Raw genomic sequence first — 18,150 nt, forward strand, 5'->3', positions numbered from 1 at the left:
GTGGCTTTAGTAAGACGCATTCATCTGTCTCACAGTGACTCACTCGTCTGCTCACTCTCCATCTTATTCTGACTCGCTGTGCCTACGGGAGATGGAGCATGAACAGACAACAGTTTTTCAGAGACGTGCGAAAGACTGAGTGCAAATGAGATTGAGGATATGCTCAAAGATCTCATACACGCACCGATGTCGTCATTAGACATGTCTGGCTTTAACCTCAGAACAGTTAAGAGGCGTCTTCTCACTTTACAAGTGCCATCAGAAGGGCGGTGTGAGAATATTTGTCTCTTTTAGATGTCTGCTACATTTCCACTTCGTTAAGACATTTTATTGTTCATCGGCTAAAAACAAACGTTCCAGAATCCACAAACACTTTCTAGCGAATGTTACCCTGGACCACAACCAGTCATAAGTGTCAATTTTTCGAGATTGAGATTATAATAAATATGCTTTCCATTGATGTATGGTTTGTTAGGATATGACAATAGTTGGCTGAGATATAACTATTTGAAAATCTGGAATCATGGAACATGATCTTTAATTAATACCCTAATGATTTTTGGCATTAAAAAAATCTTTAATTTTGACCCATACAATGTATTTTTGTTTATTGTTACAAATATACCCATGCTACTTCCGTATATGTGGTCAAGGGGGTCACAAATTTGCGCGTTAAAATTCTAGTGTGGACTTTTCTATTTCATATATTTAGAATGACAATAAAAACTTAATATAGTTATAGTTACAGACACACACGTGTTTTTTATATATATATATATATATATATATATATATATATATATATGCATATGTTACCTAAGGTTTTCCTTTTTCTACTTGAATACAATACTGAACATAAATAAGACTTCATAAACTTGCCATCTAGTTGTTTTTTTTTTTTTAAAGGTTTTTCACTAGTCTGTTGTAAATCTGCTGCAGTTTCTTCTCAGCTTTGGCACAAATGAAAACTTTGCCAAGAGAGTTAAAGAGAGAGAAAAATAAATAAATGGAATCTTTCCTGCTGTGGCCATCACACCTTCACAGCCATAATGGCTGTACCTGCGAGCCCTATCGATTGAAGTGCACAGTGCTTTCTGAGAGAAAGAGAGAGCAGTTGGCAGCTCCTGGGCTAATGGCCTTTGACAGACCTATCATAGATGTGATGCATTGCCAATAAATGGTCCTTGGAACTGGAGTCTGAGAGTTTGAGATTACACAGCCTGATGCGGAGTCAACGGCGATGGGACGCTCACACTCACACTTAAAATCGATTATTAAAATAGTTGTCAACTAATTTAGTCATCAATTAGTTGCTAAATAACTTTTATTTGCTGTAAGCGGGTCATTTCAAGCATATTTTAAATCTTCGGTGACCAAAGTGTGGCAGTAATGAGCCACCGGAGGTTTTACTCAGCCAGTACAATAGGAGAAGTAGCGAATAGCCAATAGCTGGCCTCATTTTATGTCACGTGCTTCCCGAACAGCGTCTCTACGGCATTCAGCGAGATGACAGAGGCAGGCGACAGTGGAGTAAGCTCGTAAGATAAAACTAATCGAACAAAAAGTCATCCAAAGTGTTCTTCAAAAAAGAAGAGTAACCTGTAAACTCTGCACTACTGAACTGTTTAACTGTTTAAGACTTTTATTTGTGCAGATTCTCTTGTTTGCAAATGTTTAGTCGTGAAAGCTGATAACATTGCTTTTTAACAGTTAACATTTAAAGCTTTACAAACATGTTCTGTGATCAGTTTGTCGTTTACCAGTTCATAATTTAGTCTTGCAGCCTAATTATGACTGAATGAGAGAGGTAAATGTTTAAATGTATTTGAAATGCACTTTTTTTCTAAGTATTCACTGCTCTTTTTCACACAGCAGGTTTTTTGTGTGTGTTAAATTTTTTTTTTCTGGACAACCTTCTGATGGATTTTACTTTAAAATGTGAGTTCCATTCAGGTTTCATGCCATTGGCACTTTATTCGAAGGATTGTTTACAATTTCACAGCATAAGCTATAAAGCTTTTTCCCAGGTATAAGCTGTGTGTTTACAGGGAAAAAAATAATAAAATGCAATGTACTGCAATCTTATTCTGTTTTATTCTTATTCTTCGTGAAAATATTTTCTGAAAGATTCCTTAATAAGCTTTGTTCAGGATGTTAAACTACTTTAGAAGCCCTGAGGACTGCCATGGTGAAAACATTATTTGAAATCTCCTTGTGAAATTGGCTAGAGTACGTATGGGTCAGTGTTTTGATTGCAGAAGAGTTCGACATAGGATTACTAACACATAATAAAACAAAACTCCACGTATATTTTTGATGAGGATATGACAATGCAAAATGGTTAAAATCTCTAAAAAGTATGTTAAATTATAAAGACCCTTTATTAATAATTTACTTAGGGAAAAATGGGCAAAACTAAAATATAAGTACATAAACCGATTAATCGTAAAAAATAATCGACAGATTAATCGATTATCAAAATAATCGTTAGTTGCAGCCCTAATAAAAATACAATTAAAATAGTCAAAATATACAATTTACTATTTATTATAATATTTCGTTTTTCCCCCGATTTAAATATGCGATGCCTGTGGCAAAATCTTGCTTCAGTCTTCAGTCTCCTTCAGAAATCAGTCTAATATGCTGATTTGATGCTAATAAACATTTCTTATTACTATCAATGTTGAAAACAGTTGTGCTGCTTAACATATTTGTGGAAAAAGTGATATTCGTTTTTCAAGATTCTTTGATGAATAGAAAGTTCAAAAGAACAGCACTTATTTGACATAGAAATCTTTTAAAGGGGTGGTTGACCAATTTTTTTTTTATTTTTTAGGCTTGATTGTGTTTATGGGGTGCAGTCTAATATGTGTTAATGCTTTGTTTAAAAAAAAAGACACATTATTTTTCACAGAATTTACCTTTATTCCACACCGCTCTGTCCCTTCTCCTATAAACACACTGATCACTTCCTGTTTTTATGAAGCCTCTCCCTTAGAAATGGGCTCAAATTGGTTAGCTGGTCCAATGTGCTGTTATTGGTTAAACCACATCTAGTACGAGCCTAAACGTCCCGCCCCTCACCTCAGCAGCTTCGGTTGTATTGTAAACAACGGCGTCATCTATATTGCTCATCAATTTGAGCCTGATTGAGAACCAGAGAATATTAGTGAAGAGGATCGTGCAGAACCTGTGCAAGCATGGCTCTTAATGGCATGTTTTTTGTTTGGTGTTCTCTCATACTTTTAGATACGCTGTTTTTTGTAAATGCTACGGCTTCTGTTAGCTTTAAATATTTACATTTATTCATTTAGCAGACGCTTTTATCCAAAGCGACTTACAGATGAGGACAGTGGAAGCAATCAAAAACAACAAAAAGAGCAATGATATATAAGTGCTATAACAAGTCTCAGTTAGGTTAACACAGTACACGTAGCATGGGATTTTAAATAATAAAAATAAATAAAAAGAAAACCGATAGAATAAAAAAAAGAATAGAGCAAGCTAGTTAGAGGTCTTTACACATATACACACACACACACACACACACATATACAATTGCATAATAAATGAAAAGAAAATAGAATACAAAAAGATTAGAAAGGTAGTTAAATTTTTTTAAAGAATAGAATTAGAATAGTGAGTGTTAAAGTTAGAGGGACAAATAAAGATGGAAGAGATGGGTTTTAAGCCGATTCTTGAAGATGGCTAAGGACTCAGCTGCTCGGATTGAGTTGGGGAGGTCATTCCACCAGGAGGGAACATTTAATTTAAAAGTCTGTAAAAGTGACTTTGTGCTTCTTTGGGATGGCACAATCAAGCGATGTTCACTTGCAGAACGCAAGCTTCTAGAGGGCACATAAGTCTGAAGTAATAAATTTAGGTAAATGGGTGCAGAGCCAATGGTAGTTTTGTAGGCAAACATCAATGCCTTGAATTTTATGCGAGCAGCTATTGGAAGCCAGTGCAAATTGATAAACAGAGGTGTGACGTGTATTCTTTTTGGCTCATTAAAAATTAATCTTGCTGCCGCGTTCTGAATTAATTGTAAAGGTTTGATAGAATTGGCTGGAAGACCTGCCAAGAGGGCATTGCAATAGTCCAGCCTGGACAGAACAAGAGCTGGAATAATATAAAAATATACGGTTTTATCCTGATTATAGCTTTAATACAGTATGGCAACCACATGCGCATCCACATTTAACACTTCTCATAGCTATGTGAAAATAAGAGTATAAATGGAACATGTCTTTACTGTCATTTTTAGTCATTGCTGAATGAAATATGAATTTTTTTCAAAAAGAAATAAACGTACCCGCACATTCCTATATTTTAACTTTTTGAACATATTATGTTTTTATTTTAGAGTTAACAATCAAAAAAAAAATGATATAACCATTCGTCCACATTCCATAAGGTCCAAAACGGTTTCACGTGCTTCGTTCAATTATGACCAAACATTAATGCTCTCTGTAAAACACACGCTGGCTCAAACGGCTCCCTGCGTCGCAGTCTAGCATGCGCCAAACGCCATCTGCATGTTTGCTTTTCGGTGCATGTTGCGTGTAGGAGGCGTATTCAGTAATAATCATTTTGAGTCACACCATTAATATCCATCCAAGCCTCCTGCCGCTCTAAGAGTTTATCTTCTCAGTAGGAGGAAGTTCCACATTGCACAAGCTGAGAAAATAATATATTGCACTGTTGGCTGTTTTAGAAGCAGCCGAGTCGAAATTGGCCTTGAAATGTATCATTTTTCATTACAACTTTATCTTGTGATTGGTTATGCCTCCAGACTACTATGGCTTCCCTAATTCTGTTTGGTGTTCATCTGTTGTATTAGATTACGCTGGATGTGCTAGCTGACATGGGGCACGAGGAGCTCAAGGAGATCGGGATCAACGCGTATGGCCACAGACACAAACTCATCAAAGGCATTGAGAGGCTGCTGGGCGGTCAACAAGGTCAGTCCAGAAGCGTTCAACTCCAGCATCTCTCTCAAACACCATCTGTTCATGACTCTGAGTTTCCTTATAGTTTTATGTGTTGGTGTGCTTTCATTACAGGTGCCAACCCATACCTGACATTCCACTGTGCGAGTCAAGGCACGGTGCTGATCGACCTGGCCACTGATGACAAAGAGTTTCAGTCGGTAGAGGAGGAGGTGAGAGGGGAATCCAAATCATCAGATCATATTATAAAACCATTAGATTCTATATTATGAAATGGACAGTTCTGGTTCTAAAAGCTGATTGGTCAGCACAGTATTTCATCCATGCTAAGATAATCAGTGATGGTATCTAGTTGTCTAGCAACTAAATTTAAGGCTTTATTTTTATTTAATGAAATATATATTTTTGAGATGGAGCTATAAATTAGATAAATTTAGACATATGCATTAAAAACCTTTAACAACTTTTTTTTTTTCTTCTTTATCAAATTTTTGAAAGGAGTATGATTTGTAGTGTTCGTGTGCATTAAGAGTTATAACTTATATGTAGTCTTATTATTTTATTTCTTTTTGTATTTACATTTTTGTAGTATTACAACTTTATTAAGAGTTGTAAAAATAATTTATTGTCTGATATAAATTATTTGTGACCTTATTTTACTTTGTGTGTTTAAAAATGTAAACTTAACCTAATTATAACCGATTTGTCTTATTTTACTATTTTATTTAATTTATCTTATCTTAATTTAACTTCCCGCAGTGGATCGCCGGATCGGCTTTCACTGTGGATGAAGCCGAGTCCAGCCCGGGGTTTTCACATGTGGTTATTGCAACCCCCTGCTGCTCCTTTGTCGAAGGATTTGCCACTGATGATGCAAACGCGAGTTTTGAGCAATGTAGAGTAGCACTTGTTGTTTGTCGTTTCTCCGATCACAAATGCAGACATGGTTTTATGTTTACACGGCACGATATGCAACGCAACACATAAAAAGACTGTATAAGTCATTTATAATCAGAAATTATGTTCCAACTGAATGCAACAACTCGTTTTTAATGGGTTTTATTGTTTTTCTTGTCATGTTGGTGTTCTGACCGGGACACGCCATAGCAATATATGAGGGGCGTAACATTTCCGTCAGACGCTTGAAACATTTGGCCAATAACAACGGACTGGATAGCTGGCCAATCAGAGCACACCTTGCTTTTCAGACCATGAGCTTTGTAAAAAAAACGATGTGTTTCAGAAGGCAGGGCATAGAAGAGAAACAATAATGTACAGTATGTGGAAAATAATGTGTTTTTTTAACCTTAAACCGCATAAACACATTTCATTACACCAAATAATGTTCTTGTTAGCATCATCAATAAGTTATAACTTGGTGTTCTATAACTTATATATATAGTATTATTTTATTACTTTTTCATTTTGCATATTTTAAGTCTTGTAGTGTGATAAGTTTTAATTTACCTGTGATCTTATTTCATTTTTATTTGCATATTTCATATTTGCATTTTAAAAATATCAAATCAAAATTTAACAATTTAACTGATTTGTTGAATTTAATTTATCCCATTATATTTTAGTTTTTAACGTTTTTATGGTCTTATTTGTAGTCTTTTTTTATATAATTATTTTACAGTGTGATAAAATTTGAGTCTGTAATCAGTCATGTCATTTAACATTTCTGTCAAATTTGATTGCATTTTACCCTATATAAGGGTTCTTGAATATTTTGTAGCATGACGTAATAAAGAATTCTGTTTTTGGTTTACAGCTGCAAAGTACGATCAGAGAGCACAGGGACGGTGGCAATGCTGGGGGTGTTTTCAGCAGATACAACATCCTGAAGGTGAGTGTGAAAATTAATACCTTTGATTAGTTTATAGCGTGTATGTTTGTTGATCCTGTATGCGCTGATGTCAGATGTTTGTTGAATGTTACAGATTCAGAAGGTGGTGAACAAGAAGCTGAGGGAGCGATACGCACACAGGCAGAAGGAGATCACAGACGAGAACCACAACCACCACAATGAGCGCATGCTCTTTCACGGTACTGTCACCAGATGAATGACCTGTCAGAAGTGCTATTTGGGAAAGTTCAAGCTACAAAAGAAAGTGTTTTTTTCTCCATGTCGGACTCGAAAGCTTCTTTCAAAGAATGTAATTCCAATTTTCCGCTTTTTACATAAGGATGATCAGTTTCCTTTTTCTCCTCATCTCCAGGATCACCGTTCATCAACGCCATCATTCATAAAGGGTTTGATGAGAGGCACGCTTACATTGGAGGGATGTTTGGAGCAGGGATCTACTTTGCAGAGAACTCCTCTAAAAGCAACCAGTATGTGTACGGCATTGGCGGAGGGACAGGCTGCCCCACACATAAAGACCGCTCCTGTTACATCTGTCACAGGTACACACACATCTGATTCTTCCCCTATAAGATCCTAGACTAGCTCTGATGAGTGAAATACAGGCGCAGTGACCACACATGACCAGCTGATGGTGCTGTGGATCCTAGAATCCAGGTCTTCTCAAATTAGTTTAGTTTCAGGACCCAGATAAAGTGTTGACCCAGTACAAGATAGTTCATTGTACTAAAGTATAATCCAAATCAAACACTGAAATGCATTAATATTAATTACACTTACTTATATTCAATAAAGTTAAATATTATTGCATGAATTATTAAAAGTAATTGATCTAAAACTGTCCATGGATGTAAGTTAATTCTGTGTAATAATTTATTTATACATAAGCTGTGATATTTTTTAAAACTCAAAATGTCAACATGTTTGACTACTTTGATTCTGTTCAATAAAATAAGTTGTGGTATATTAAATATATAATAAGAATAATTGTTGTTGTTTTTGTAAATTATACATGTGATTTATAAATATAAATTATGTAAATGTAATAAATGTAATTCATTTTGTATTTTATGTGAAATTATATAAAATAATTTAATGATATTAAATTAATTTGTGGTATAAAATTTAATTCAATCGCATTTAGTACTTTACATAAATTCATATAAATCTATTCTATTTATATAATTTATATCACATGTGTAATTTATAACAACAATAATTATGGTAAAAATAACAATAGTAATGTATGTATATATTATTTATTATGGATTGAAATTTTATAATAAAATGAATTTTATTTAATTGTATTGTGTGTGTGTGTGTGTGTGTGTGTGTAATATATATATATATATATATATATATATATATATATATATATATATTTAATTTATTATTATTATTTATTTATTTCAAATGTAATCATTCTGTTCACAGGCAGATGCTGTTTTGCCGGGTGACTCTGGGTAAATCCTTCTTGCAGTTCAGTGCCATGAAGATGGCCCACGCTCCTCCAGGGCACCATTCGGTCATCGGCCGACCCAGCGTCAACGGGTTAGCCTACGCCGAATACGTCATCTACCGAGGGGAACAGGTGAGAGGGCTCAGAGATTTAACAACTGCAAAATCAAAAACAAATTTTTTCAGGTAGTAGATATTCAGTTCATTTCTAACTCTTTGTGTTTTACAGGCCTTCCCAGAGTACCTCATCACATACCAGATCATCAAGCCAGACAGCACCCCTCCGTCCCCGACAGCAGCGGAGCAGAAGTCCTAGTCCACAGGGGTGGCCCTGCGAAACTCTCAGACTGTTCCCCAAACATCTCACACACATCCACAGACTCTTCCTCACATGATAGAAACATCCACCCACTCCCATAAACCTCTTTAATTTGCAGTTAGGCTCCATTTCTGTCCCCTTGAGTGTTTACAAGAAAGAGTTGCCTTGGCTGGCCGTTTCCTTGCCCTCCTCTTCAGGTCAAGGGTCAGGATATCGGTCATAATGCTGTTTCAGGGCTAAACGAAAGGACTCCATGAAAGACAACAAGTGACCTCTTCCCCTTCATTCGACTCAATTTAACACTCTTCAAGAATTAACTTCCTCTCTTTGAGACGGTTTTACTATTACTGTGATTAATTACCTTTCTGTTTTATTTCCAAAAATTTGATTCACAATAATGGACCACATCTTAAAGGGACCCGACATTTCAGCAATCCTCCTTTTCATTGCAGAAGTTCACCGAAGACCCTAAAAATCTTATTGTTGTGGTTTTATTTCTTCTTTATGCATTATTTAAAAAAAGCCTTAGAGGGGTTTTAAAGCAAAAAAGAATGTTGATGCAGAGACCAGAACTTTTCAAAAGGCCTTTGACAACAAAATAGCAAAAATTGTTTTCGTTTTCTTTCTTTTTTCTTTTTTTGGTACTTTTTTTTTTTATTATCATTTTAGTTTTTACATATCTTTGCACAGGAATACTGGCCAGAATGTCCCATTCCATTGCCATAGCCCTATCTGAAAGTGCATCTTTTAAACAATTTGAACTTTTAGGCAGGACTTAAGTTATTCAGAGTAATTCTAAAAGACTTATGTTTAAAAAAAAATGTCCAGTAATGTACAGCTTGTGTAATGGACAATGCCTTTGTATATCTTTTAATGTTGTTTACCGATGCAGAGTGGGTTTTATTAGTACTGTAAAGGAAGTGGGAATTCTTGCTTTCAGATCTTTCCTTTATATTTTCGGACGATTAAGCGACTCCGCGTCGGAAGTCGCTCCTTTTGCTTACGATATGTTTTGGATCACAACCACAGGAATTCCTTAGTTCTTGTTCATTCCAGTCCTGTTTCTCTGGCGTCAGAGAAAAGTCTTTTTTACGAGGGTCTCTGTAACGTTTTTCTGTACGTACACTACTGATATGAGCGGCTCGGCTGACTCGCGTTCATGTTACAGAATGAAATGAAGGATGTGGCTCTACCTCGGGAAGCCTCACGGTTTGGTTGCTTTGCTCAGGTGTAGTTTGTGGTTCTGTACAAGTGTACTGGAGGTCATCTGCCTTAGTCCAGGAATCTGTGTGTTCAAACCAGAGAGAAAGAGAGCAGACCTGTCTTCTCCTCTTAGTAGTGAGCACAGATATGTCCTCTGCTCTCCTCAAGCCAATACGTGGGAGACAGCTCCAACTGTTTCTCAATTCTCTGAGCTGTAACTTTACTTTATTTCCATGTTCCTGTGAACTTTAATCAGAAACGGCTTATCTTCCATAAGCCATCTGCGGACTAATCAAAAACTCCTTAATCATGTAAAATGGTCTTAATAAAGTATGTCATAAATACTGTCTTGTTTCTTTTCTTACACTTGTTCGGAACCCTTATTCGGTCTCACTTCTCAGGAAAGAGAGTTTTCCATATCTATTCCATTCTATAAAATAGTGATAATTATGATGTAGGGTTCTGTGGAACATGTTAAGGAAGCCGCTGTTATTTCTGCGAACTTCTCGGGAAATGAGTGGGAAATATGGTTCCCGTGGGTCAGAATTTACGGTAATGTGTAATCCACTATCAGACACACGCTAGGAGGCGCTGTGGCTCTTCAAAAGTGATTCAATCTATTCATAATCCTTCCCTCGTTTATCAGATATAATACTAATTCTCTTCTCCTGCATAATAGCGCGCGCTATTCTATTCTATCTTTTCTTTGTTCATGTAAGAAATAATGAGATGGCTCATGTTCTATTCATTTTTCAAAATGATTGCAATATTACTTACAGGCCTATACAGTAAAATATGATTCATCATCCGTAGCTTTTCTTCGTCTATACAATTAAATCACGCCACACTTTAATTAAAGAACACAGTTTATATTTAACAATAACAATCATGAGATAAATAAAATGTACATATAGCCTAGGCTATTACAACAGAACAGGGTCGGCTACAGTTCAAAAAATCTTAACCCTCAGAATGATATTGCCATTAGCCGTCAGACAATAACATTTCCACAAGTACAGTAAAAAGTATTGCATTCATCTCAGTGATTGACAGACAAACAGACGACGTAATATGCCAAAAAAAGAGTGGGAAACGTCGCTCGGTTACAAGTTCAATTCCGACGAGGTGCGAAACGAACCTCAAATCAATTTTGCATCATTTAAAAGTGCTATAAAAGATACCACGATCTCATAAAAAAAAGTAGGTTCCCGCACATAAACATACCAGCTGCTATATGGACTCTTCAAGACATGTTTCCCTCACAGAGCTTCTCAAAGAGGAATATTAAAAACATATCGACTCCCATTCCCAACTTCCAGTGTAAAAAGGTTCTGTGTATAACCTGGCATGATCTTGAATTATGCTTTTCCTTAAATAGTCTATTAATGAGAACATTCTGTGTGGGAGTCATTGTTGGTAAGGCATACAGCAGAAATAATTTATAACATCTCCTCAGTACAAACCATCAAAGAAAACCAAATCATGTTCACACAATATAACAAAGGAAAACAGACATGACATAGCTTTGGTGGTGCCTGGGAGGAAGGAGAATCAGGATATTGCTCTGATTTGTGACAGGAACGGGTAGGTATTGCAGATTGAAATGTTTCGAATGTCTCGTTTGTGATCAGGCTGAAGGAAAGGCGACGTAGTGTGAAGAACATCTCAGGGTCCAAGGACCTCCTACACTTCATTACCACCAGCCCCACCAGCCACTCTTTGGAAGTGAACCATAGGAAATGAAGGAGATGAACCGTCCCCACAGATTATTACAACTTATTCTTCTGATATTAATGCATGGTGAAGACCGCAGGATGAGTTATATGAGGACGGGTCACCAGCGAAACCGAAGCTGCAACTCAGCTGGAACGACCACATGATTGTGCCAAGTGAAGAACGTCAGAGAAATTCACCCTTTTTGCAGTTTTTTAGAGTCTGGTGTTGTATCAGCATCTTGGTGAAGATGTGATGGGACTCTGTAGGTAGGTGAGGCTGCTGGACTGGCTGTGCGTCACTACTGACACGGGGAAGCTGAAGATGAAGGGCGACGTGGGGGTGGAGGAAGACTTGGGGCCGAGAGTGGCGGAAGGGCTGGCAGCCTCTACAGAACAGGAAGTGGCCAGCACCTGAGACTCGAACTGCAGCAGCTGACCCATGAAGCTGAAGTTGGGGGAGATGATACTGCGCCGCTGTTTAACAAACTCGAACGCTTCTTCCAGACGCACACGCTTCTTCTTCATCAGGTACGCCAGGCAGATAGTGGCTGACCGGGAGATGCCAGCCTGACAATGCACCAGAACACGGCCGTTGGAATCCTTGACTGAGTCTGAGGAAAGAGCAGAGAGTTTAGTTTAGTTAAGCACAAATGAAGTTCAGACATGACTCATCTTACTCTATTTACAGCCTGCAACATTTTGATGCAGGTTCAGAAGTCATAGAAACATTTATAAATAATAAATAATTCATTTATTAATTATAATACATTAAAATATATAGAACTATTGAGGCACTGAACCACTGCTCTGAGAAATTCATGTAGTTCATTCAGTGAACAATTAAGTGTTCTGGTATGTTCTGTTTTGCACACAGCCTTTGGCAGGAATAGCTCATAACATATTTCTTGCCATTATTTAATATCGCATCTCGTTCGGTTTAGACTGCAAAATCCCAATCAACTCATGTAAAATGTTTTTTGATGTTTGCACTTGAGATTTAGCAGAGTCACCTCTGAAAATGGTGCAGGAAACATGACCAGATATTGCGACCAGAAAAACTACACTCAAAGTATGAAAGGTGACCAAATTACTATAAAACTATTAGGCCTAAATTACAGAGAAAATACTTGTTCACATTTTCTATTGACGGTGGATGACCTGAATTAATTATCTCCCGAGCCTATCGAATTAGGCTGTCTTGACATTTAAAACAACCAATAAATTTTTGAAAAGATACAAATTAAATGTATGAACAAAAATCAAATCTAAGATAAAACTTAATACAAAAAGTAATTCTAATTATATATAATAATATCCCTGTTGCTATAGTTTAACAGTTTGCTGTATACAATGAGCTGTGATTTGTAGGTATTAATAAACACTTAAAACATCCAATAATAAGAACAATACTTTTCTAGAAATACACACAGGACTGAGAATAACACATTCACCCAAAGCTGACAGTCACAGTTGGACAACAAACATTCAACGCCCAGACAAAATGGTCTGGGGTGGATTTCACACCGTTGTACACACAGACACCTCCTGCCATTGATAACAAGCTGCTAATTAACAAAAAAATGACATGTCCATGGTACAAAGCGAGAGTAAGCACGTATATCCAAACATAAGTCAGGTTACTTTTTCGTTTTCACGTTACTGTCTGCATATACGCCTTAGCACAGTCATACACACCCAGATCTGAGGTAACTCCAGTATCAAGGCACCCCTGAATGGAGGATGAGTCAGACTCTGGTCCCTAAGCTCTGTATTCTGACGCATACATACAACCACACGTACACACACACACACACACACACACACGCCTAGGATGGTGCGATCAAATGCGGCAAGCCTACTTGGGGGCCTTGCTTTAGTGCAGAGGATGCTGAGCTGAAACTGGATATACAGGATTAACCCAACCCCCCCTCCCCACCACCACTAAGTCACGGAAAACCCTTTTATGAGGAAGACCCACCCATACTGCATTCAACCCGTATTTTGCACCTATGACACGCAGACTTCAATTTTCATCATAGTATTTATACAAAGAACTCTACACATCAAAACGCATTCAAACATATTCTTCAAGCTACATGCATAAGTGACCAATATGAGCTATTGAAATGAATGCAAGACTAAAAAGAAGGGTGCAATTGCTGTAAAAGCTCTGCAATGCAGATCAACATTTTAATTGCTGATGAATGGCACGCTATTTGCAGTTGAAAGGAGCCCTAGCAACCAAGAGCAATTTACACCTCAACGGTTACACCTACCCTAACCATCCAAAAGTTTACAAAATCTATATGTATTTAAAAAAAAATCTGTATAATGTAATATAATGTTGAACATACCTATAAATTCAATGGCTTCGATGAACCAAGAGCTGATGTCCTCCTTATGGTTGTCTTCCACCGGGATACACTTATACTGGTAATCCCCTTCAAAATGATTCGGACAATTTGAAGATACATTCAAAAGAGCAGAAATGCCCATACGATCTAGCATGTCCTTTTTAGACGCATGGAGAGCACTGCCAAGAAATAAAAAGGGGAGGATTTCCACAGGGCCACCCTGTAATAAAAGAGTGACAAAAAATTTAATAATGGATATTGAATACATGTTAAAAAATATTTTTGGTAACACTTTATTTTAAGGTGTCCTTGTTACATGTGCTTACTATTATAATAACAATTATGCATAATTAAATGCAAGTAACAAAATTCTAACCCTAACCATATAGTAAGTACATGTAGTTATTTAATATTACTCATTACTTAAATGTATAATTACACTGTAACACCTTAAAATAAAGTGTAACCAAAATAATAATAATAAATGCATTTATAATTTAAAAGATAAATGATTTCATTCATTTGTCCATATAATCATCGCAGACCCCTCTCAATAAATTATCAAAAGCATTTGCAGCAGATTACAGCATCAGACCACTTACACCTCTGTTTGCTATAAAAAGGTCAAGCTAACTACGTCCAGTTTATTTACTCTGGAAATGCGTATCAATTTGGCCCACTGTTATGTCATCGGTGGCCTACTTTGCAAGCTGTAGAGACAGGAAACGATCAATGTGGGAATCAACTCTAAAGCATACTGGAGTGTCTGACACAGTACACCCCTATCACAGAGGAAAGCACTGCTACATCAGCCGGAAAGAGCAGCGGATGACAGCAGTCAACAGGACGTTTAATGTTACACAATGTTGCCCATTAGCTGACCTCAAAGTATCCACTGGCGCTAATGTAGATACCTGGTCATGCTGTGGAGTTCCGCAGGAGGTGCAGCTGCTCTCCACACTGGACTGAGGGCTGGATACTGCCAGAGTTCTGGTTTTCAAACAGTAATCGGGATACTGTGTGGAAAATCTGTCGTAGCCTCCTAGAAAGTGAAAAAATATATATTTTTAACACTTTTCCTCAAACTGTTTCCATCTTAAAGAAAGCTGGTTCATTGGGCTGTTGTTTTAGAATCAGCTATAGTCCACCTTAAACCATCTAAGATGAGGAAACTGCATTTAACCTCCCCTTAATTTATACTTCAATGCAATTATTTTATTGCGGTCACAGAGGATGCATTCAGTAATTCCACTTAAAAGATGGAAACACCTGAACAGAGTTTTTATATTTCATATACATTTCATTTTACCCACTCTTTTTAGACAAGCCATTAATTTGTGATATTTTGAATACATTTTACACAATGTAAGGCCATAATAAATAATAAAATGCACAAAATAGTTTTTAAATAGTTGGTTTGTGTCTATAAATTAACAGAATAAAATGGTTTGATCCAGATTTCTTCAGAGCATGGGAGCTGGTTTCTAATTGCTCACATTAGCTCAAGGTGGTCAGGTTGGAACATGTTCTGGTCAAGCAGCGAATGACCAGCATGGACCAGCTAGCGTGCTCCAAAAAACAGCTACTAGGCTTTCTTAAACTGGATTTTCCAGCAGAGAAAATGGCAATCTACATTACATCATCATCATTATCCCGCTACTAGATCTGTCCACAATGAAAACAGATATTTTCTCAAAACATGGCAGCTTTATTTCAGTTAAGAAATACAATAACTAAATAGATTTTTGTGTAGTGTAGATTGGAATTTACCTTTTAGCAGATAGATTTCTGTCCTAAACGTATCCCTACACAAAGCGTTATGTACCAGGGTGATTGTGCTGTCGTTTTTCATCGTGTTTGTATCGGAAGTCCGCTCATCGTATAAGATCACGGCGGAGTACAGCCCTGATTTCAGACGGGATCTCGCTTCATCGTCACCGGACAGAATCTGGTCCAAACTCACGGAGCCTTTCGCTCGCCTCCGAACTATCGTGTTACAGCGAATATTTACAGCACCGCGGAGGTGACCGGCGCTGAACGCTAAAAACGACCTGCAGTCCAAAAGCAGACATTTCGCACTGTCGTTCTTCATCAACCTCTTCAAAACGCTGCAATCCATTTCACAAAGTTCGTCCATTGTGACCATTTTCCTCCTCCGACGGGGACTGGTCACGGTCAAACGGTGCTTTAATAACAACAATACGTCAAATCCAGCGTTGCCAGTGCGACGTGTAATGTTGTGTTACCCTCAAGAGAGCTTTACTACCACGGGCACTTCTCTTTCCGTTTTATGAATGGGCTTCAGACGCGCGCTCCATAAAAGGATCGCGACGTCACAATGGAGATGACGTCTGCTACGAGCTCCATTCATTAAGCGCTCTTTATTCATAAGAGTCAGCGACGATCGATGGTGACCGCCTTCCTCGTCTAAACCAGAACCCAGCCATCAGATATTTTACTTAAAAGAAATAAAATAATAATATCTAAGGTAAACTACATATTGATACACCTACGGCAAGGTGACGTTCAAATAGTGTACAGTTTTATTGGAATATTAAAACGTCATAGTAAAATTAGTTGCTGTAAGTGACTGTAACATATACTGTATATATATATATATAACACACACACACACACACACACACACACACACACACACACACACACACATCAGAATATTTTATTAAATTTAACAAAAAAAGGGAATTCCCATAATTCTCTGCACTAAGCATCACATCTGTTTACGTTTTGTTGAAAACACTACTGTAGTTCATACTTATTATAATTATTATCAATCAATTTTTTTTACAGTAAGTTAAAAAGGTTTTTTTTGTTGTTGTTGTTTAATTAACTAGGGTGGTTACGCTCATGGTGCTTTGTGTGAGTAAGTTAGCTGAGAATATCGTTTAATTTTTTGGGATGAATAATGTAGGATAGAATGTATATTTAGTGGATTTTACGCACATCATGTGGTTTCGATTGTACCACCTGATTGCTAGTACGTTTTACAGTAACTAAGATTTTGTAAGACTTAAAAGTACCTTGATATAACCTACAATTGTTTTATAATAAAATAAAGTGTTAGTAGAAACGGTAAAGTGTAGTCACCAAACTGCCATCTGGCAATCCACATAGTTTTTATTTTTATTATTATAATAAAAAAAAAATAGGCCTAATTTTCTGACAACTGGTTTTTCACTCTTGCCTTTCTATGTGTAAAGAGTTAATTATTGCTCTGATTAATTATCATTTCCCTACAGGGGGTTTTGTCTGATGCTGCCTGATTTGATGGAGACATGAGGGTGAGTTCTTAATTGACTCATGGGATTAAGAAAGCTCCTAGTTAATGAGTTAACATGGTTAACAGGAAAGAGCTGCGCTTCTTCTCCTGGGGTTTGCATATTTCAGATATCATCTTTAAAATGGAATAAGCATTTGTTAAACAAACAAAAAACATAACGTTTAATATGATTTTAGCTGAAAGCCCTAATGGTACTTGTATACCATTAAAGTTATACTGAAGTAAAATAAAGTAGGATATTTCTGCCTTTTCCTTAATTAAAGTTAAAAGTAAAACTAATTACCACAAGTTACGGAGATACTTGTTTAAATTGCTTCCATATTTATGTGTGGATTTGAAGGAATGGTTTTGCATTTTAAAACATGCTTTTCAGTTCCTCCGGATCTCGAATGTAAAATATTTGCATGATTTAACACAAGCTCGTTCATGAGACTCCTTTATTTGCATAGTGCTTTGCCATCATTGCTTCAGTTGAGCGCAGATAGGAAGGTTTTCTATCCAAAAGATGTGTTAATGTTATCATATGACACATCCTCCCTTCCCCCCTCTGCTCCAGCGAAGCTGTGAACACACATGGCTTTGCATTCATTTGTGACTGAAAACAATTCATTTACACTGTCTGAAGCAATTGTGGCGTGCTAAAGAATTGTTAATGCTAAGTGATTTTACTTTAGTCTGTTTTTTAATGTGCCAAAATGTTTTCTTGATTGTGGCTTTTGAATCAGTATGTTTCAAATGTCTGATTCCTCCTCTTCACAGAGAATAATATATAGATTTCAAAATGACATGATATTGGGGAACACATCCAGACCAAGATTTTGAAACAGCCGTTTATTTATTAACAGAAAAGACAAAAAATGATGCGTTATGCGAATATGGAATTTTTCCAAACTTGTGAGAGTTTCTTTCTTCTGTTAAACACAACACATATTATTTTGAGGGTGAGTAAACAATTTCCAAATTATATTTTGCAAATATATA

The 18,150-nt window shown here is 36.8% G+C and overlaps 2 protein-coding genes across 4 annotated transcripts in view; one reads left to right on the top strand and one right to left on the bottom strand.

Moving 5' to 3' along the window:
• The window catches only part of tnksa (tankyrase, TRF1-interacting ankyrin-related ADP-ribose polymerase a), a 102,369-nt gene extending 92,226 nt beyond the window's left edge, over positions 1-10,143 (top strand). For all 3 annotated transcript variants that reach the window (XM_059526238.1, XM_059526239.1, XM_059526240.1), the window contains 7 exons: positions 4,844-4,964; positions 5,067-5,164; positions 6,727-6,801; positions 6,896-7,001; positions 7,175-7,361; positions 8,254-8,410; positions 8,507-10,143. In XM_059526238.1, coding sequence (XP_059382221.1) covers positions 4,844-4,964; positions 5,067-5,164; positions 6,727-6,801; positions 6,896-7,001; positions 7,175-7,361; positions 8,254-8,410; positions 8,507-8,593 — 831 coding nt within the window. In that variant the 3' untranslated portion in view covers positions 8,594-10,143. The remainder of the gene's footprint in view (positions 1-4,843; positions 4,965-5,066; positions 5,165-6,726; positions 6,802-6,895; positions 7,002-7,174; positions 7,362-8,253; positions 8,411-8,506) is intronic.
• A 1,308-nt stretch (positions 10,144-11,451) lies between these two features.
• dusp4 (dual specificity phosphatase 4) lies at positions 11,452-16,148 on the bottom strand. Its single transcript, XM_059526241.1, has 4 exons — positions 15,639-16,148; positions 14,783-14,910; positions 13,869-14,088; positions 11,452-12,125 (listed from the first exon to the last, which is right to left on the bottom strand). Exons 1-4 carry the CDS (start codon positions 16,012-16,014, stop codon positions 11,746-11,748), a joined length of 1,104 nt encoding a protein of 367 aa, XP_059382224.1. The 5' UTR covers positions 16,015-16,148; the 3' UTR covers positions 11,452-11,745.
• Between the last annotated feature and the right edge of the window lie 2,002 nt (positions 16,149-18,150).

The sequence above is a fragment of the Carassius carassius genome, chromosome 36, assembly GCF_963082965.1.
Source record: "Carassius carassius chromosome 36, fCarCar2.1, whole genome shotgun sequence".
Taxonomy (NCBI): domain Eukaryota; kingdom Metazoa; phylum Chordata; class Actinopteri; order Cypriniformes; family Cyprinidae; genus Carassius; species Carassius carassius.